This window comes from Buteo buteo, chromosome Z, assembly GCF_964188355.1.
Source record: "Buteo buteo chromosome Z, bButBut1.hap1.1, whole genome shotgun sequence".
NCBI lineage: Eukaryota > Metazoa > Chordata > Aves > Accipitriformes > Accipitridae > Buteo > Buteo buteo.
The window spans coordinates 14,937,240-14,958,172 of NC_134204.1; the positions used below are offsets into that span (position 1 = coordinate 14,937,240).

Consider the following 20,933-nt stretch of genomic DNA (forward strand, 5'->3'; position numbering starts at 1 on the left):
GAAGGACCTGCCACAACACATGCAGTGCACTTGTCCTTTGGTATAGTGTGAGGCAATTACATCCTCAAGGTTTTGTTCAGTGACAGGTCCTGTTGTCTGGGAAAGGATATGAGTTGAAGAGGTAAAGTGCTGCAAGCATTGCATCATTCCTGCTCCCTTCCAATTTTTAAAACATCTGTTTTTTAATGTGATTTTCTAAAAGTCACCTTCTGAGGGTACAAGTACTGTCAGTAAATCACCCCATGCCTCTTGAAGCACAGTTAAGCAGAGCAGGTGTAGGATTTGCAGAGAGAGCAGGGGTCTAGGAAAAACTCTGCTGACACCCGTGCTCACTGCAGGCTCCCTCTTCACCGGAGAGTGCACACGGGAGCAGGGCTCCCACCTTCTCAAACAGCCAAATATCCAACCCTGTGATACAAACCCAGCTGGCAACAGGCTTTGTTACTGCCACCATCCACAGAACCACTTACTTAAGGAACAAATAATATTACTTTCAAAAAGCTGAAATTGGGGAGTGTTGGGAAATGTTGGGCTGAACTCGTGTTCTCTCTCCAGAATCACTTTCTCCCTTGCAGACACTTAGGCAGATTCCATGCAACTTTTTGCATGACGCTTTTTTGGGACTCCTGCCTTTTGAAAACCCTATCTTTCCTCATGATCGCCTTTTAGGTTGTGTAAGACAAATATTGAAACAGCAAACTACAAGTGCCTTCAGTATTACGGATTCTTGTGACACACTGTTATTTAAATGACAAGGATTTTGTTAATCATTTTAGCTAATTTGAAGTTATCTTTTACTTGATTTACCTGGTTGTTTGTTTGCTACCATGGACTCATGGTAGCATAGACAAGGTGCACATTTCTATTGAAATTAATTTTTTGTAAGCTTTTTTTCATGTGATTTTCTGTGGTTAACTTTGCAATAACTCTTAGTTTCCTTATCGTTTTATAAACAAGGAACTGACTCTGCAGAAATGGTGCATTTTTTAAATGTCTTTGGGACAACATGTCTCTCCAAGATGCGTGGCACTAATAGGCCACTCTATTCTATCTGTTTTCTAGGTACAGTGCGTTTTTGTTAGGGTCGTTGCTATCCCCTAGAGATGAAGATACACAAAGGTTTTAGACCAAACAAGCTGAATTTTATTGAAATATCTGTACCTTCCACATGCATTTGGGAAGGTGAAAAATTAAGATCCCAAATGAAAACTCTCATAAACAATCACTGCATACTGAAAGTGAGCACCAAAGATGATGGTGAAAGGACAAATTCAGAAAAAAAAATATCATCTTCTTTCAGAAAGAGTGATCCTCATGCTACCTTTCCACCATTTGAGAGGGGAGGTCACGAGAATATCAGGGCTGTGAATTGGTCAGAAGTATTTTCCTGCAGCCCAAAATTAGATAACTTTGTTCTGGTCCAGTTTGAAATTCAAAACATACCTTTTCTTTCCCATTTTCTATGGCCTAGCAGAGTAGGTTTCCTGCAGGGGATCTCCATTCATTAGGATTATGAATCTCATTTTTGTAACCAAAGGTCTAAGAGAGATACAAACCTGAACACCCAAATCCTTCTATAGCTCTTGACCTAGACTGGTATCTGCATCCTGGGTAAAAGGAGATGCTTGTTTGAGACTCACTTAAACTTCTGGGGAGGAGTCAAATTTAGGACAACCAGTTTGCTCTGGGTGGCTCATGAGTTAATGTGCTGTTCTCAAGTACCTAACCCTTGCCATGAACTTATTTCCAGGTTCAGCCTTTTTTGAAGAGAAGATGATGTTGGCTTTGATCTCTCTAGCTTGGTACAGGCTGAAGGCCAGCAGCGGCTGGCTCAGGCTAATTCATCCTGCTTATTTAGTCAGCTGAGTACCCAAAAGCTCACTGTGTTGTAGCATCTACTTCCCCTTTGTGAAAGTTGGCTGAAATTTCTGGGACCCAGAAATTAAGATGCCTGAAGTGTAAACATGATGGGGACATTATGTCTGCTGAGTAATTTTAGTAGAAGCAAATGCAAAGAGATAATCAGAGCTGCAACTGAAGCAGGGAACTTCATGATTATCTCTGCATTTATTTATTATATATTATCTTATATATATCTATCTATTATATATTATCACAGGTCTGAACCGTCCTTATAATTCAGATGATTTGTAGATTGGTTATAGGTCGCATGCTTATTTGCTCGTGTAATACTTTATTTATTAACCGTGTTTGAAACCTCCCACAGCTCTCTTGCATTAGGCCAAAAGTTTGTAGATCACTGACTTTCTTAACCTCCTGTTTTGGGGAGGAACTGCCATGCAGAGGCCCCCTTCTTGCTCCCATGGGATGGCAGTGATGGCACCCACTCTGACCTGGGCAGGAGGGAGTTTTGCCTGTTGCTCCATGAGCCTGACTTTGCAAAATAAGTGCATTGCTGCTGGGTTTCCAAAGGACTCTACTGGTCCTCCAGAATCGGAGCCATAAGGGGTGTTCTGGAGGATGAGCAGGTGGGGCACAGAGTAAGGACATCTGAGCAATTTGGCAGGCAGCCAGTCATTGCAAGGGAGGCAGTAACATTTTAATTTTTTTTAATTGTAGCTACAATTTGGGCAGCGGCATTGCTTCCATCACGGTGAATGGCTCTTTCAGCGACGGCCGGTGGCACAGAGTCAAGGCTGTTCGGTAAGTGGCCGCGCTTCATCTGGGAGGCATTTTGAAGCTGCCCTGCCATTAAAGGTGCTGGGCTGGCATGTCTGGATGCTGGCTGGGTGTGAATCACTGCAGCTCCACACTCTCACATCGCTTAGGAGTCAAACTGTTAGCAACTTGGCTGTTTCAGGACAATGTACACAAAGATTATTGTATTAGAGGTGACAGCGTCAACTCAGCACAGCTCAAGGCAGGCTGCCAAAGTCACGCAGGGCTATTCTGGGGCTGTGACAGGCATTCTATTAAACCCATACCATTTGGGTTGAGAGTATTTTTCTTTAATGTCTGCATTTTGAAATTCCCTAGTGAGCATTTTGTGGTCTGGCACAAGCAATGGAGCATGGACAGTGTATGCCTACTTTTTCTATTTGGAGAAGGTGCAGACATCTTGCAGTGTATATATAACTCATATTTATAACTCATTACCTCATGGGAGGCAAGCGTGCCCAGCAGGGAAAGCACACATACCTCTCTTCATGAGAAGTTGGTTCCCTAGAAATCGCAGGCTGACATTAGCACAACTTGTTACCAAATTCAGTGAGAATACGAGCTCATCAAGTGGCTCTTCTGTCAATGCGGTTATTGACCATATATAAAATGGAAATGGCCTAAAAGCTTTAGTAAGAAACAAAACTGCTTATAAGTATGTTTTACCTTAGCTTGCCTATTTCTTTGCTTTTGTTGAAGCTTCTGCTGTTTACTTTTTATATTACATCTGATTTTTAACAACACATCAGAACCTCCTCATCCTCCCCTCTCCCCCAGCTATGCAATTTACTTCTTACCCAGTTTTTTCTCCTCCGCAAATGTCCCCCACACCCTTTGCAGGTCTCTGACATCTTAGTCCCTGAAAAAAACCCCCACCCTGAAAGGTCTGGATTGCCATAGCACACTGCTGTCTGTGGGGCTTCCCAACATCAGTCCCAAGCCTTCGCCATGACCCCCGCCAAGCACTGAGTCACCCTGGTCTCCTGGCAAGGGGGAGATGCTGCTGCTCCTCCTCCTGCCTGGTTGTAGGCTGGATACATGAGAGCGGTTTGTTTTTCGTTTCAGGGATGGACAGTCTGGCAAAGTAACTGTGGACGATTACGGTGCCAGGACCGGTAAATCCCCTGGGAAGATGAGGCAGTTAAACATCAATGGAGATCTCTATATAGGTGAGTGCTCACCATTCACTTTCAGGATCTGGATGCATTTTTGTGTTTGTGAGGTCAGCTGTAAGGCAGGGCATCTCTGGTCCATCTCTGGCCATCCATCTCTGGTCCTCCACAGCCTGTTTTTTGTGGTGAGGCCTCTCTGGGTGGGATGGGGCGGACTGCTATGAGAAGGGACGAGCACCGTGGGGTGCACTGTGGTAGCCCCAGCAGGTACACAGAGAAACAGTGAGAAGCAGCTGCAAACCCTGCACTTTAGTGGGAATCTGGGCACAAGCTTATTCAGCTCTTACTGATGCTACAATTTTTGCAATAAATGATTAGCATCCTAGTTTATTATCTCCTGCTTAGCCCCTCTGTATTTTCAAGTGCCTAAAAGACGCATTTAAAAAAACCTGTAAATTAAAATTCACTTTAGAGGTGGGCTAGGAAAGCTAATGGTGTTTGTTGGGCATGCAGTCTGCCAATCAGGAGCAGACACCCATGTCGGTGAAGAGTTTCTCATCACTGCCTTTCCCCCAGGTGGCATGAAGGAAATAGCCCTGCACACGAACAGGCAGTACATGCGGGGCCTGGTGGGCTGCATCTCCCACCTCACCCTTTCAACCGATTACCACATCTCACTGGTGGAGGATGCCACCAACGGGAAGAACATCAACACGTGTGGGACCAAGTGACAAGAGAGGAATCCGTCATGTGCTTGCGTGTGCGGCTGAGCACGAGCTGGCTGCCACAGCCCTCTATGGCCAGCCCATGTCCACCATCTGGGAAGGTGACAGAGTCAAAGGGAAACTTGGAAAAAAAAAAAAAAGAGCATTTTTCCCTCTCCTTTCCTGACCAAACCAAACCAAGTATTTTGTGTAGGAACTGTCCCCTTTACCCGTTAAGTGCTTAGTGAACGCTAAAGGTTGTGCATCAGTGCAAACAGCAAAGAAATGTGTGGTGTTATGAGTAGCTCAATGACTGTGTTGTGGTGCTTAGGTTATCTTTTGTAATATCAGGGAAAGCAGTCTTGAAACACCTGTATTCATCCCACCCTGCAGTGGTACAATGACTGTGCTGTTCAGCAAATACACCATCAGGCAGTGTATCTATGCATTCAAATGTATGTCCCGGAAGAAGCAGTTCTCCTTACAACTCCCTGATCTAGCTAAATTATGTTTCATCCTGTGTAAATAACAGCTACAGTGACTGGTTTCAAAATACTGTTGTTTGTGGAGAAGGAAAGTTCTAAAAGTCTACTTTTTTATTACAAGTAACAAAATCAATGAACCAATTTTGTAGAAGTAATTTTATACTTGTATATTTTTTATAGCAGAAGCAGGCCTGCTTACATGGTATAGCTTTTAACATTTAGGTGTACTATACAACTAGCTCTTTGCACACTTTCCTAAAAATAGCAAACTGACCTGTGGTTTAAATTTGTTATATGGGAGGCTTAATGTCTGTATTATACAGTTTTGGTGGAGATATTTGTGAGTTATGACCAGTTTTAAATCTCACTCTTTTTGTTTTGTAAATTTTGACAGTTTAAAATTGTACATTATGAACCTTTCCTGTCTTAAACAGATTAAAAGATTAGGAAAAAAAAAAGAATGAATGCTTGCTACTGTGGTATTATAAATCACTTACTTTTTTTTCCTGAAAAATGAAAAAAGGGATATGCAAGAGACCTTGGTGTGTCACAGTCCTCTCAAAATAAAATGTTTTCTAGGCACTGGACCAACACTTATGCAACCTTGATTGCCAAACCGTAATTTAAGTAGGCAAACAGAGTGTTGTCGAGACACTAAGGAAATGGTCCAGAATTTCATAGTTTGGAGATTTTTCTTCCTTAACTCTTTGTTCAAAGTGCATCAGTGAGCCATCAAGGGAGAGATCCACTGTGCAATGGGGTGCCCCACAGTTTGCCATGTGCCAGCAGTAGGAGAAGCACAAACCTCCTCAGCAGTGCAGACTCATCTGAATGCTGATGGCTTAAAAGGACCTGATGTGGTAAAAGCAGTGCAGGTTTCTGCTGTATTTTTACTGTGCCCAGGGTGCATCTGGCTCCCTGGGAGCTAAAACACATTCCTGAGACTTGTCCCAGCTACAGCTGAATGTGAGCAGCTGCAGGATTGAGTGGAAAAAATAATAGCTGGTACTAGATAATGGCACACGCAAATAACTGCCAAGGAGACCCCAGCTCCTCTTGTGCACCGTGAAAGGGACACTCTGATCACTTAGGTGAGAGATCTTGTGCTCCTTGTCGATGTGGCAGCAGTAATCAAAAACAAATACAGCCACTTGTTAGAAATAGAAAGAAACAGAAAAAACCACGGTGGTGCCAGCATGTAATGTGCCCCTGTGCTCTGCCCCTTTTTCAAATCACACTTCAGAACAACTGTCTGTAGAGGACACAGGCAACTTGCAGAGGACCTGGAGACAGTTACGGCTCTCCTCCCAGGAGAAGTGAAGTTTTGTTTGGCTTGGGGAGCCCCACAGGGAGAAAGAAACCTGTGCATCTTTGGAGAAAAGCAGGATAAAGTATATAAGATCAAGATGCGGCTTTAAAATGAAAATAAATGGAATATGATGCCATTGGATGTAAAGGGGAAATGTGCAGAGTTTGAAAAGGGGTAAAAACTAAATCCTCTGGAGGCTGAAGGTCCTGCTGGCTGCTCTCTGCAGCAGCCCTGTGCCAGTGGCCAGACCCAGCCTGCACCTGGGCTGCCTCTCAGCTGCTGGCTGCTGGAGAGGGAAGACTCATGTTTTATGAGCTCGAGGGGTTTCCCAGATGGTAGTGACCTGTCCTGACCTGGGGCGGGGAAGGGAGATCTGGCCAGCTGTACCCCTAATCCTGGGGACCTGCCATGCTGCTGGTGACAGGGGACAACACTGGTCCAGAAACGGCATCAGCCTCCGCTCTGTCCCATGTGCCTCGCCTTTCCCATCCTTTCATTTCTGTCGCAGGGTTTGGAGAGTGGCTCCAAGACAAACATCTGGCGGGAGAGTTCTCTATTTTAAGATCATTTACTGCAGAATAACAGGCGTTTTGGTACAAGGCGATACTTCTCCAGAGCAAAAGCTGCTCTTTGAAATGCAGGGTAGCGGGGGGAGTGGGTAGGAAATACCTATGTTGTTGTTGTGGAAAAAGAAGAGCAACATACGGCAGCTCCCCAAATGCCTCTTTCCAACTCTGTGTATCACCAGGTGGGAATTCAGAGCTGGCGGCATCACCCCACTGCGGCATAGACTGAGCACGAGTGCCACAGCTGTGTGGTGCCGGGTGGGGGGATAGCAAAGATGCTGTGGGGTTTGAATCCTTTAGTGAAAAAAAACCCCAAGGTCCTTTCTGCAGCTTTTTAAAGATAGTCTGAGAAATTTCCAAAGAGGGAAGAATCCCACATCCATATCTCCAGTGTCTCTGGTGAAGCTTTGGGGTAAGTAAGAGGCAGGGGTTTCCACTCAAGGGGCTGAGCAGGAAATAGGTGCCAGAAGCTCAGGAACATCTAACCAGATGTGAAGGCTTGGCCTCTTCCCCAGCCCCCCTGATGCTGGGCCAAGGAAGGAGAGGGGAAAGGCAGGCAGTGCATGGCAGAGTGCTTAGTCATTTTCCCAGGAACTGGCCTGGATGTGCAGCTCACTGTCTCCAAGGCTGTTTATTAATCATGTTATTTATTGCTCGGGCCATATCAGATGCTCTGCACGAGCCTGGTGGCACTGCAGGTTGACCTCTTGCCCATTGACAGACCAACATCCTTTTTGCCACAGGTACCTGTGCAAACCAGCAATGAAGCCAGCAGTCCTAGGTGCTTGTGCCTCTCTTTGCAATTTAATCCCCTTCCTAAATGTGCAGTTCTTAGCTTTCTTCCTATTTTTCCACATTAATCCCAAAAGATATCGCCCTCTACTTTCTAGGGCTAAACACCCTCCTTGGTGCCAGCCTGGGATGGGCCAAGTCAGGCTTTGTGCTGGGCACTGGCTGTGGGGCAGAGCTGCTCCCTGCCTGCCCACTGCTCTGCCCAGGGCACAGAATACCTCGCTGCTCTCCACCACTCCTCCATCTCCCTGGAGACCAGGCACTTGGGAATCAGCAGTTGGGTTTACTCAGGTCATCCCAAAGCAAAATAAGGAAAAAATCCCCACAAACAAAAAAAACGAAGAAAAAATAAGAAAAAAAGGCAAGCAAAAAGAGACATCAAGGGGAACTAAAGCCAGACCAGACTTAGCAATGGTCCCTTTGGTAGGCAAATTCTCCCTGCACTGGCGCTTCCTGGGTGGTCCAAGGTGAGGGGCCAGGAGCTCTTTTCCATCCCAGTCCTCCCTGCCTGGCCCCAGGGAGCAAAGAGGTGAAGAGGAGGAGGGGCTGCCAGGGTTGGGAAACTGCCTATTCCCTGCTGGCGCATTGGCCTGCCGTAGGTGTCTGTTAAAAGTTACTATTTTGTCAGCCAGGCTTTGCTTTTGAGAAAAACATGTTCATTCTATTGATAAAGCAAAATAAGCCAGGTGGGAAATGCATTGTTCCAGCTCTGCACGTGCAGCTGCCTCCATGGTGGCATCACCCCACAAAGAACAAATCTCCTCACTTTAAAGGACTAGGTAAAATGCAGCTGTGGCTTACTCATGGAGAGCAGCAGCCACATCCCATCAGCCAGATGTGTCTTTTTATCACCATTTTATTTCTTGGGGGAGTGGAGAGGGGGTTTCCCTTCTCCAGAGCAACACCTTGCTCTGATGTCCGAGCTGGGGCATCGCCTGCTCCAGCAAGTGCATCCCTCCCTCCCACTCCATTTTTGCATCAGTCTGAGTCACCGCAGACACCCCTGGTCCCCTTGCCTGGCAATGATGTGTTCCCAACCCTGCGCTCGGGCATCTCCCACATGAGTAACAGCCTGGCACCGGCACCTGCGGTCGCCGCAGCTCTGCGAGGTCCTGGCTTTCCGCCCGTGTGGACAGGACCCGACTCATCTGCGAGTGCCCTCTTCACAAACCCCCTGTGACAGAGACTGCTTGGCAGTGCTGCGACCGACTGCCCTTATTTCTCTCGAATATCCATTCACTGTCAGAGCGTTTTTCCTTGTTTATTGTGTACAGGACAAAGATGACATTGTTCCCTTCCCCTCCCCCTCCCGCTATTTCTTTTTTAAGCTTCCCTCAGTCTTCCTTTCTAGGAAAACAACGGTGCCGGTTCTTTCAACACTCGTCCCCACAGCTTGTATTTTCCAGCACTGTACGTTACCATGACATATGGGGACATTGTGGAAGAAATGGGGCTGCTGAGTATGGACACCCCATACTCAGGCTCACGAACCAGTGGCTTTCCAGCCTTTTTGTTTGTTTGTTTTGCAGACCCTTAAATAGTTTCTAGTGGCAATAGCTGCAGTGTATGTAGTCACTTTTTGTGGACACTGTGTGGTACCCCTGGCAGGAGGGTTGGAACTAGATGATCTTTAAGGTTCCTTCCAACCCAAATCATTCTATGATTCTATAAATGTCCCCAATTTTCCTGTCTTTTAAAGACACCAGAGGGGCAATATTTAATATTTTTCTTTACAATTTCTCTTGCTTCCATTTCTTTCCTCACTATGGCTTTTAATGTTGGTGTCAGCAGAGCAGAATTCAAAAATGGAGTTACCAATTTATCATCATGTTTAGGCAGTTTTCATTTGAACAGATTGTTCTTGCAAAAACAGAGATTTTTTTAAAGAACTAACAAATGCCTCATACACAGGGACTCTGTAACCTTTATTCATGTGTTGAGAGTAACTTTTTGCCGTTGCAAATGCAGGGAAATGCTGGACATTAATGCTACAGCTAGTGCCATGTTAAGAGCAGCCGGTGTTGACAGTACAGGGAGAGTCAAGTGTAAGTAAGTACAAGGTAAGGATGTGTGCTGCAACAGAGCCAGGAAACACGATGGTTCAAGTCCCTCTCCCCACCCTTGTCCCAGTGGTGGAAAAACAGGGCAGTCCACGTGCTCTGTCATTACCCAACCTTCAATCTCAGTTGCTGGGATTTTGTAGCATAACTTATTTTCTTTGAATGGCTGCAACGCTACATGAAACTCAGACTCTGTGATTTTAATTACGCTGTAGAAGCGCCTGTGTCTGTAGTTCCCAGGCACCTCATAAATGCACCCAAAATTAAAAGCTCAAGCTTGCAACCAGCTTGGGGTATTTCACCTATAGTGCTTGTGCATTCTAAATGCGACATGGCAGGATATCATCAGCAACCGATTTCTGCGGTGGCTTCATGACTAGAATCCCCCCCGATTTGCCCTGGGATAATTCAGAACCAGCGTGGGGCGTGCACCCCGCAGGCACACCCTGCGTGTGGGCAAGGCACACGGCAGGGCCATTCGTTGCAGCTGAGCGTCCTGCACCAGGGCAGGGACGGCAGTGTCCATCGAGGGGTCAGACCCATCTCACCTCTCGCAGGGCCGGAGCTCGCAGCCGTTCTCTCTCACACATTCGCCCTGCAGTGGCAGAGCACAGCCTGGGCTAACTGGTCTGCACCCACTGTGGACATGACACAGCTCCATCCCTGCAAAGAAACCTGTTGCTTCCCTGTTCCTCTGGTGCTGCCGTCGCATGAGTACCTCCGTGCCAATGGATGGGGAGCCCCAGCTGTCACTAAGCTGTGTTAAATACCAAACCCAACAGGATTAGCCTAGTTTTGCCAAGGTTTGAGCAAGCTATACCTGAACAATTTGCAATATCTTCAGAAGATTTTGCAAAACTATCATCCTTTTACTTCTTTTAGACCTGAGGCCCAGATGATGGAGTGAGACCTGTCTTGAACTCATCCCTGGTGTTCCTGCACTGGCCAGAGCAGTTGCAGGGCTTGAGACTGCAGCTGAGGGATTTCACCTTGGAATAATCAAAGCCTTTCCTCATTCCCACAGCTCTATGTGTTTCAGTCTTTTCAGAGCAGTATTCTTCACTTCTGCTTAAAGGACTTAGTACCCTTGGCCCCGCACCTCCCCAGCGCTCAGTGGAGCTCACGCATCCTGCCTAGTTGCTGTCATACCAATAAGCTGCACCAATCTGCTACTGCAAGACAAGGAATTGACTCCGACTTTCGAGACTGCGTCCAAAGACGTGGAGAGAGCACAGTGCCACCATGCAATGATGGCTTCACATGACATGCTGTGATGTGGCACCTGTCTGTCCGCACACTGCTAAGCCCATGTGTCACTCCCTAGTTCAGACGCCATGGTTAGATGAGCCACAAAATTCCCAGGACAAGTGAGTACTGTGGCATAAATGGCCTCAAACAGAAGGCCCGTGTTACAGCCACCATAGAAACTGATCATCTCCATTCCACTAAAACACACTGAGAAAGTGTCCTATGCCACCCCTATCGACCCCACAGTGCACAGCCCAGGCCCTTCCTTCCTGCCGCTATATCCTTCATCCTGAAATAGGGATGTCTGCCACATAGACCTGTCCTCCACAGAGAGCCTCTGGCTGCTCATCTCTGCAAGCCCTCAGCCCAAGCGTGTAGGGAAATCACACCTCAAAACCCCAGTTGTGTTACAGCCATAAGCCAAGGAGGACACAGGTGAGTCAGCTGGCCTTCTTCCTATCATCACGTCCCACGGCAGGAACAGGAGAGCTTCAGTGGACCATGTATGTACGCACTATAGCATGCTGTGCTTAGGAGAAGCTGCTCAGAGAATATCTGCGTTACGACCTGCTCTGCTGATCAAGAAGCCAAGGCTGTGCTTGCCAGATCATGTGGTTATTTACTCTGGCACGAAATTAAAATAACTCTGTTTGTACTGGAGCATGAGCAGAATTTAACTCTTCCTTAAAAATAAACATGCAAGCAAGAATATGAAAACATGTAAGAGTGTAAGAAAATATATTTATTAAATTCCATGGCAATACTATGGTAAAATTGTTAAATACATGCGTATTTTTAGACACCCAAGCAATACAACAGGAGTTACAGCAGCCAAGCAAACTAAGTTTAAAACATATGCAAAGTTGGTATCTTAGTGTTAGGTTAGTCTTAAATGTCACCTCCCACACTGGAATATTATATCCCCAATATCATCCCACACTTCCTTTTTCAAGCATGCATTTATTTAACTGCTTAGCTAATAAATTTTCATGTTGATACAATTTGTTGAATCAGTATTTTACTTGGTATGCTACAACTTCATTAAAGTGCCTTGTGATGATTTTGCTTAAATTGTGAAAGAAGTATTTTTTCAGTAGCAGATTTGGAAGCTGGAAAACTTCAGTATCATTCAGCAACAGAAATATGTTAAATGACTGATTAGATTTAGTGTGTTAGGAAGACTATTTTGTCAGCTTGATTTATTGATTTATTCTCAGAATTAATTTCTATAGATGACTTTCAAATTGGCAAACAATATTTTCACTAGTATTAAACAGAAGTCCATTAAAATCTTTGTAAAAACAACATAAAAACATCTCTAAACAAATTATTTACGCTGTAAAAAATATGGTATAAAAAGAGCTAAAAAAAACATTGAACCTGTTCACAGTATATATTTTAAAAGTTACAGCATTATAGTACAACATATTTTTTTTTCAGGTGACCTGTATGACTCCACCAGCTCCGCTGTTTTGTGCGCCACAAGATCAAAGTCCAAATTACTGTTACCTTCGAGTAGGATTTCACACATGAGTCGATTCAGTTATCTTATTTTTTTACTATCCCCTTTTTTACTATTACAAACTTTTCTGACATGCTATGAAGCATAAAATGCTGTTCATCCTAAGCCACTCTTGAGTCACATTAAGGAAACACTGACAAAGTTATATTCAAGGATTCTTTTTTTTTTATTGTATTACTACTAAAAAGTGTGAGACCTTGCCAGATTCTATTTTACTTTGCCCTGCTTGAGTTATTTCTTTTTTGAATTTTCTTCAGCCCAAAGAATGAAAATGCGAACATTTCATTTTTTGCTTTGTCCCTGGGTAAGTTTTACTTCCTATACTTTGCACAACGTGAGACCATGAGACCAAATGAGTTGCAAAGGTATTGAACCTTCTTGTGGAAGTTGTGCATACACTTCCACTGGAGCTTGCTTTCATGTAACAACAGCTGAAGTGCAGATTTGGGACCATCAAAAAACCTACCTAGAGATTCTGTTGGGTATCACATCAAAAAATAAGGATGTCATCTGCTCTGCTGCACCACAAAGACACTGGGGCCACACTGGCACAAGGAGAGGGTGAGACTGGAGAGGGATTAACCGCATCCTCTTATGCAGCACCCTGCCATTAGACCAGCTCACCTGCATGGGGATGCTAAGCCCCTGCCATCCAAAACAACAGAAGTTCTCTGGGGACTTTTTTGTTGTAAGAGCAGAAGGAATTAATAGACGTTTTTGTGGGGAAAAAGTATTGTCATGCACCCTGGGACAAGTTGTAAAGTTACAGAAACCCCTGCCAATATCATCTGAGGTTTGTTTGCATAACATGCAAAAAGGAAACAAACACTGGCTATCTTAGAAACACTGGGGAAAATCCAGAGTTACATAAATGGGGGAGGAGAGGAAAGAAAATCATTATGGAAGAAACTGTTTTCCAGCTTCTAAGAAATATTTAAAAATTTAAGACAGGCCTAAGCATGAGGAAATTAGTTTTTAAACATTCCAATATTTCTGAATCTGTGTCTGGCATTTGGGGTCTGGGACTGTGTTTCCAGGCTTGCTAAGGAAAAGGCAAAGAAAAAGCCAACAAATCTTGCGAACTTTCGACAGCATCTCTGAGCATCAGCCACACAGGGTACTGCTTAATGCACAGCAGCATGAACTCATGTAGCGTGTCAGAGGAGTGCAGACGGCAGCTACTTCCTCTAAGATGAAACTGCGTCTCAAAATGCATATATTTAAGTACAGGGCTCCAAAAAAATCACTTTAGGAACTGCAAACCAACTTCCTCTGTAATATGCACCTAGGTACATAATGATGTAAGCACATATGTGCATAAAGGGTTAGGACTTTCCTTAGTGTTAAAAATATTAATGCCATTTGCACTGAAGTCTTCATCAAAGTCTGTGGCAGAACAGAGGATGCTATTTACATGGGAAGCTCTTGATAGATTTATGGTACATGGAGCCTTGTTAGCAATCTGATCCTTTAAATGTTACATTTTTCCTATGTATTTCAAATTATTTTACTATATTCCTATCTACTTGTAGGTATACAAATATTCAATTTACAAAGCAGTATTTGTCTAAAAATAGAGCACATGATTTCTCATTGCCTTTTCAGAGTGATGTCTGAACACCTTCTACCTCCAATGCATTCAACTGCCTTCATTTTTGCTACTGTTCATGTTCAGCTGAATGTCCTGGAGGACAAGATCACAGGAAACGCCACAGCCCTAAGCTTTACCCAGCTGAACATATAAAAAAAAAAAAAAAAAAAAAAAAAAAGGCAGCTTGAACATGCCTCTTCAGAGCAGCCTAAAACTCAAGGTCAGCAGGAGCTTGCTGCTGCCATGTTCCCAGCAGAGGAAAAGCTCTGGTCCCCCACATAAACCAAAAATGAAGAAACATGGCACATTTGCCATTTGTATTGTGACAGACAACAAGGCTACTGGTTCCCTTTGGAAATGGTTTACCCATGAAAGCAGCAACTACAGATAATAAAGACAGCTACCACAGCAAATGTCAGTCATTGGGTTCTAAGTCTGCCTATGCAGCCACTGCATAGCAGGGGAGGTAATTCACTGCCTGCCTGTAATATTAGCTTACTATTTTGTTGATATATTAACTAGTAATTCTGTGAGGTATATCACATGCAGAGCTACCATCCCAAAATTTAACAAAACCAAGATCCCAGATCCCCCCACATGTCAGAACAATAAAAATAATGAATGTGTCAAATAGGAGAGTGCACGATGTTACATCAAATGTGACTGAGGTTGCATGCATACAGCGAACAGCACAAAAACCTATTACAAACCTCAAATTGTCACATATGACAGGCATGGCTCAAAAATAAAAAGCAGCAGCACCGATGATTTGCTTCAGAAAGAAATTGCTTGGCATTAACACCCTACATCTCTGAACACTGATCCAACTGGAGGATTGAAGCACTAAGTTAGGAGTAACAGTGTTTCAGACACAATCCCTTCTGGTCATATCCCTTCTGGAAGTTGTTGTGTTGTTTTGTTTTTTAAAAAGCTGAACTAGTCTTATTAAAAAAAAAAAAAAGGCAAAAAAGCAAAAAAACCTAAACCAAAATAGATATTCAATAAAGGAGTAAGATCTTTCAGAAAATGATGGTTAGAAAATGCAGTACTTTGCTTCCTAAGACATTTTTCAGAAACAATTTGACTGAAGAGGCTCACCAGGAAGCCCAAAGGCACTAGTACAAGGAGTCTGATCCCCTCTGAAGCCCAAAGTTTAGTCTTACAATTGTTACCAATGCATTTAGAGGCTAAAGAGCACCATGCTTTGAAAGTGAATTCAGTACAAAGACATCCTAAAGACACTTCACTGGTTTAACATGGCACTTGGGCTCAGAAAGCATGTCCATTCCCTGACAGTCCTTGTCACTCATTCTTACTGCTCCATGCACCTAGGGATGTCTTCACATGGTCACTAAATTAGCACGCAACCTCTCACTACCCATCTGGTATTTGGATTCACTGCTGAAGATTTAAAATAGGCATTGGAAAGGAGTCCTCACTGGCAGCACTAAATAGGCTCAAAGGAAACCACAGAGGCGAAGCAGCTGAGCTCTCAAGTGCTGTAATGAAAACTGCTTACTGGTTCATAACCATTAAGCAACAGTAAATGATGCTACATATACTGCACAAGCCTGTGTCTCTCCCCCATTCGCCCCACTCCTTTGATACTGATACAAGATGATGTGTACAGTAAGCCATTGCTATTAACAGGACTCTTCTGCCCTACGTCAAAACACCAGTCAAATAAAATATACAGTCAAGGTTTTTTTTTTTTAAAAAAAGTGATGGATAATTAGATGAGAGTGCTTTGATAACATCGAGGCAGATCCTGTGTTTGTGGACCTTTCCCCTGCCTAATCACTACGAAATGAAGCAATTTAAAATGCTGTTGCCTTTACTGAATAGGAAGAGCAGCACAAAGGAAAACCTGAGTATGTGATGCATATGTTTAAGTGGTTCACCATGGGAGCACTGCGAAGGGTGTTAGGCTGCTCCTTGCAAGCTCTGTGTGTTCTCAGCAGCTGCCCCAGCTTCCAGTCTGCCAAATCAAAAATTGCTAGTACTCTCAAACTTCAGTTTGGTTTTGTTTCTTGCAACACACAGCTGTATGAAAGCACGGTTATTCTTCATAATCAGCTGTTCCACTACAGAGGGGTTTTTTTGTTTGGATCACTATACAATACTGATTGCTCCTCTGCATTGAGAAACTGCTCCATAAAAAACCCAAACCACTACCCATACACTCTGTCCATGACATCTTCTGCTTTCAATTAAAAGCATATGGCAGCATAATCTAAAATTCATCTTAGGAGATAAACACATTAAGACAAAACTGCACTAGTGAAAAGAAATCTGCTCTAAAAGACATGTTGTGAGAAAAGGTTGTTAGGTTTTAGCCACCTCCTAGCTAGCAAGCACGAAGGGCAAAACTGCTTCCTTTTATGTATTAGGTTAGTGTTCTGAATAATAGGCAGTAATAGATTAGGCATGAAACTTTCTCTTGTGGTGATGCCTGGTAACAGATGGACACCAACTCTTCGCACTGCCTGTCTGTCTTTTCACTCGCAGCTCTGCTGATTCCAAGACTCAGCCTCAAAAGCAGAATCCTATCTGCACTTTCTGTTCTTTCAGACACACCTTGCACTCTATCAGATCTGCAGACAGATCTATTTTTACTGCCTTCACAGTTCACTCTTCCAGGAGGCACACACAGGCAGTTGTTACTGATGATGATGATTGAATGCTGTTTAGTGTTTTGCCTTTTTGTCAGTTTTGAAATCCTTCTGTATTTTCATTCTATGGTGATGGCAGAGACACACCAACATCTGAAACTGCAGCATCCTTTGCTGCAGTTAGGTTTAACCTAATGCTTGGTTTTATTCTGATGGCCTGATCATGTGGTTTGGAGAACAAATGTCTGCCAAGCTAGCCATCCTCCTGGTCTGCTCTCACACCTTTACAACTAGCAGCTTAGCCAATTCACCCTCCTTATCTGTTCTGAGATCTTGTTTAGAAAACCACTCCCCTATCTTATTTATTCAAAAAACCCCAAAGTAGATAAGGAGATTGAAATCTAAAAAAGATTAGGTTAGGACTCTATGGAGACCCTTTTTGATCAAGCTCTTTAGTGTTTGACCTCTCACCACTGTGTTTTACAGTAAGGAACAGGTAAGTTAGAAAGTACTTTCTCCTGTAAGCTAGTGAAACTCACTTGTGCCACAATATGAAGTTTACACAGTGAAATGTTACAATTACAGCTGCCTAGAGATCCATATATGAAAACAAGCATTTTCAAAGATGATTGTTCTGAACACTCCTTTAAGCACACAAATACATTATTTAAGCTTTCTTTGCATCACATGTCTGGTAAAGGAGAGGTAGAATTAGCGGCACTAAAACCTCCTTGGGTTTCTCCCTGCCACTGGAGAAATCCCACCTTGTACTCTCAGGTAGGATTTGTAGAGAAGGTCCTGTTTAGACACTCGAGAAGAGCCAGGCAGCAGGTGGCAAAGCTAATACAATAAAGATCATCCAAAGAGCAATTTGTTCTCAAGGAGCTAGTACTACTACCTCTGATTTTGCATGCCACACTGCTTGGACAGCTAGTGTTAGTAGACAAGATTTCCCCATGGCTTACATTACTGTATAGTGCAAAGACTGCTGAACACTGGGGGCGAGGATTACTGTACCACTTTGAAGCAAGAGATCTGGAGCTGAAGCTATGAAATACAAAATGCATTAGTGCAATACATTAGGAAAGATTAACTCCTTAACCAAAGAACAGAAAAAATATAGCGCATTCAAAGTTTAAAAAAAAAAATAATTAAACTTTATGCAGTTCTTGCTGAGGTTTAAATCAGTGTTACACTTTTTTTCCCCAAGTTTGTACCCCTGAGTCAAACATTGAATAAACATTGTACAGTAGGTACAGAAACTAGTGTCTAGTTAAAAAGCAATAGATTCAAATGGCCATTGCTTCAGAAGTGTTAAACAGTGACAATACCCTTCCGTATGGGAGAGGAAAAAAAAAAATAGCACTCTCATTTGTTCTTAGTTTATAACTAGGTAAAAGATCTCAAGAGTTTCCAACCACATCGTTTCCATGTGTTAGGCTGAGGTTTGTGATAAATGAAACCTTCAGTAAGGAAACCTGTCGGGGCTGCATCATTTGAGTACGCACAGCTGAGAACAACTACAACAAAGCAAAGCAATCTTTCCAAGTTATAAGTTGCATGAGACCATATTAATCTTGGAGCACTATGTGAAGATAGGCAGAGTTCTTTGACTATGATTATCAGGAGCTCTAAACTTAATACCCTTTATATCCAATATATCTTACTAGAGTAATAACTAAATTGCTATAGCTTTGGCCGCTCGGCCTCTATTAAAATGGAACATTAACACTTCCACTAACTTAAACATGGTAACATTCAGCTCACTAGAACCTCTGCTGACTGTCTCCAAGAATAATTCATGCCTTTTGCACTTTTCTTCTTCCTTTCTTTACAACATCAGGAATAAGAGCTTATTTAGAAGACAGGTTCAGGTGCAACGAGGACTCACTGTTAATCATTTGGTTTGTTCTGAAAAAAGTGTGTAAAGGACCACCCTATGTTACTGGGTTTGGGAGAGTCTTCATCATCTTTTGGGGGAAGCAGAAACTGTCGGGAATTAATGGAGCACGGGCTTCCAAAAGATGCATTTTCATTGTTGCTTTCAACTGATCCAGGAGAGTCTGGAGTGTCCATGTTCCAGGTGTTTGTGTTTGCCTGAGGTCTGTAACCTGCAGTTTTATCCAATTCTTCCTCTGCAGGTGAGCGACTCTCTATTTTCAGAGCACTGATAGGCAGCTGCATTTGTGGCTTATAGCCTGCTGTAGTCACTAGGTCTATTTCTGGCTCCTCCTCTGGTTTAATTTGAGGCTGGTACATTGACTGGATGTCAATGTAAACCACCTGAGATGACCCCACAGGTTCCTCCGTAGGGGGATTTGAGATCTCCTCTTCAATGATAGGTGGGCAGTAGGACACAACCACGTGGTTCTCCGTTTCCGAGTCAGAACCATCTTCAGGCACAGTGGTGTCTGCTGCTGGGGACATCATCTCAGTGTCTTCAATCTTGGGAGCTGCAGACCGTGTTTCCACCACTTCAACACTATTGGGGGTGCATGGGTTCATTTCCAGTGTTTTAAGTGTCTTATTCCCCTGAAGTGACAAAAAATAGAAGGGGAGAGACTAAGCCAAAAGACCTGGAAATCCTGAAAGCAACAACTTGCCCAAATTAAACCAGTATGTTGGCTTGTGGCTTGCACTCATCCCACTGCCATTAGTACAATATTAAAAAAAAAAAAGAAAAAAAAAGTGGTTTAGTTCTCATTTTCTGGCTCATCACATATTCCTGTTAATGGTAAAAGTATTTTAGCCAACTTAAAGACACTCCAGATCTTGCAGTAAGTATTTGAGCACTCTTTCCCCAAATCTTGGCTTTGTATAACCCATTCCCGAACCTTGTTTAAATGTTACACTCGGTTCCAGCTACTATGTCTACCAGAATGTTGGGGATATGGCATATACGCTTCTCCATACTTTCTACTCCTAACACTACGACAAAGATGGGTTTGTTACTCCCACATCCTTATCATGTACTGACACTTCTCATTAGCGCAGGAGGAGAGAAATGCAGCAATCCTTTCCGAGTTCAAACACTGCAAGTAACTACAGTAACAACAAGAAAGCTCTTAAGAACAGGTGACAAAAGTTACTCAGTAACTTGCCCTGTTCCCCCCTGCCACAGTGTTATTTCCACAACTGGAAGACTCCAAGCTCGCAAAAGTATTCTTTACTCATGATACCTTTCAGAAGTTTAAAATACCAGATTTAAAATAGGGTTACCTCACAGATGTTCTTCTGAAACTGCAGTGCCTTACTGTTCTCAGGATTCGGGATCTCTGGATAAAATGTTTCTTTAATCCTTTAAAAAGGGAAGAACAAACTTTTTAAAGTTACCAAGCCCTGAAACAGATTGCGAATACACAAAAGGAGTCAGGACATTTCCCTTTAATTCAGAATACTGAAGACATCTGGCACAAATATTTAGTGTGTTACACTTTCACTGAGTATTTAATGGAAAAAACAGCAAATGTGGTTTTTTTTTTGGTTTTCTTTTTTTTAAACTGGGGAACTCGATATGCCACGTTTAAGAAAAGTTGAAGATAGGATGTCTACCTGAATGTTTGTGGATGGCTCACAAATTATAGTTTGTTGCCAGCTTATTTCCATTTGGGAACTATTTATAAACAGTGCTTACTGGGAGTCAGGCTCCTGCAAAACCTTTTTGCATTCCTCACTCTGACCTCTCTCCAACTCAATTTCTCCCTCACCTTCTACAATGTGTCTTTGCCACCCACCTTTAAACAAAGCCCACTGACATCTTTGGGTACTTGGAGAAAACAAAGAGTAACTGAAATTGTGGAAAACTCTAGCACTGAGGCAAACACATCCAGGAAAAGATCAGTACTGAATGCAGGTATTTACCATTCCCTCTTTCGATAGCAGAAGACACTGGCCACCACTCCAAGCAGCACAACCACTGCCACGGGGATGAGAATTGCAATGATTAATCCTACAGCTGAGGGACAAAAAAAAAAAAAAAAAAAAAAAAAAAAAAAAAAAAGGCAGTAAATGTATACCCAAAGTTACCAGCGAGTTTTATGCTTTTTCTAACATTCCCGCAGATTAGTGACCGTTTCATTAAACTCAATCTAACAGTGGTCTGCAAACAGTGACCTATACCATACACTTTCCCTTTGCTGGAAGGGCAAAAGTCCATAAACAGAGCTGATTCAGTGATAACTACAGGAATCAGCAGATACTTCTCTCTCATTGCACAATTGCGAAAGGCTTCATGTGCAACACAAGACGGATTG

General features: G+C 43.3%; 2 protein-coding genes across 9 annotated transcripts in view; one reads left to right on the forward strand and one right to left on the reverse strand.

The window, feature by feature from the left end:
• Positions 1-5,826, forward strand: part of EGFLAM (EGF like, fibronectin type III and laminin G domains) — a 76,956-nt gene extending 71,130 nt beyond the window's left edge. Inside the window, exons 21-23 of the mRNA XM_075020035.1 lie at positions 2,581-2,664; positions 3,745-3,848; positions 4,368-5,826. Coding sequence (XP_074876136.1) covers positions 2,581-2,664; positions 3,745-3,848; positions 4,368-4,522 — 343 coding nt within the window. The 3' untranslated portion in view covers positions 4,523-5,826. The remainder of the gene's footprint in view (positions 1-2,580; positions 2,665-3,744; positions 3,849-4,367) is intronic.
• A 5,850-nt stretch (positions 5,827-11,676) lies between these two features.
• LOC142027296 (leukemia inhibitory factor receptor-like) overlaps positions 11,677-20,933 on the reverse strand; it is a 54,944-nt gene continuing 45,687 nt past the window's right edge. For all 8 annotated transcript variants that reach the window (XM_075021185.1, XM_075021186.1, XM_075021187.1 and 5 more), the window contains 3 exons: positions 20,542-20,635; positions 19,900-19,978; positions 11,677-19,212 (listed from right to left, as the gene is read on the reverse strand). In XM_075021185.1, coding sequence (XP_074877286.1) covers positions 18,574-19,212; positions 19,900-19,978; positions 20,542-20,635 — 812 coding nt within the window. In that variant the 3' untranslated portion in view covers positions 11,677-18,573. The remainder of the gene's footprint in view (positions 19,213-19,899; positions 19,979-20,541; positions 20,636-20,933) is intronic.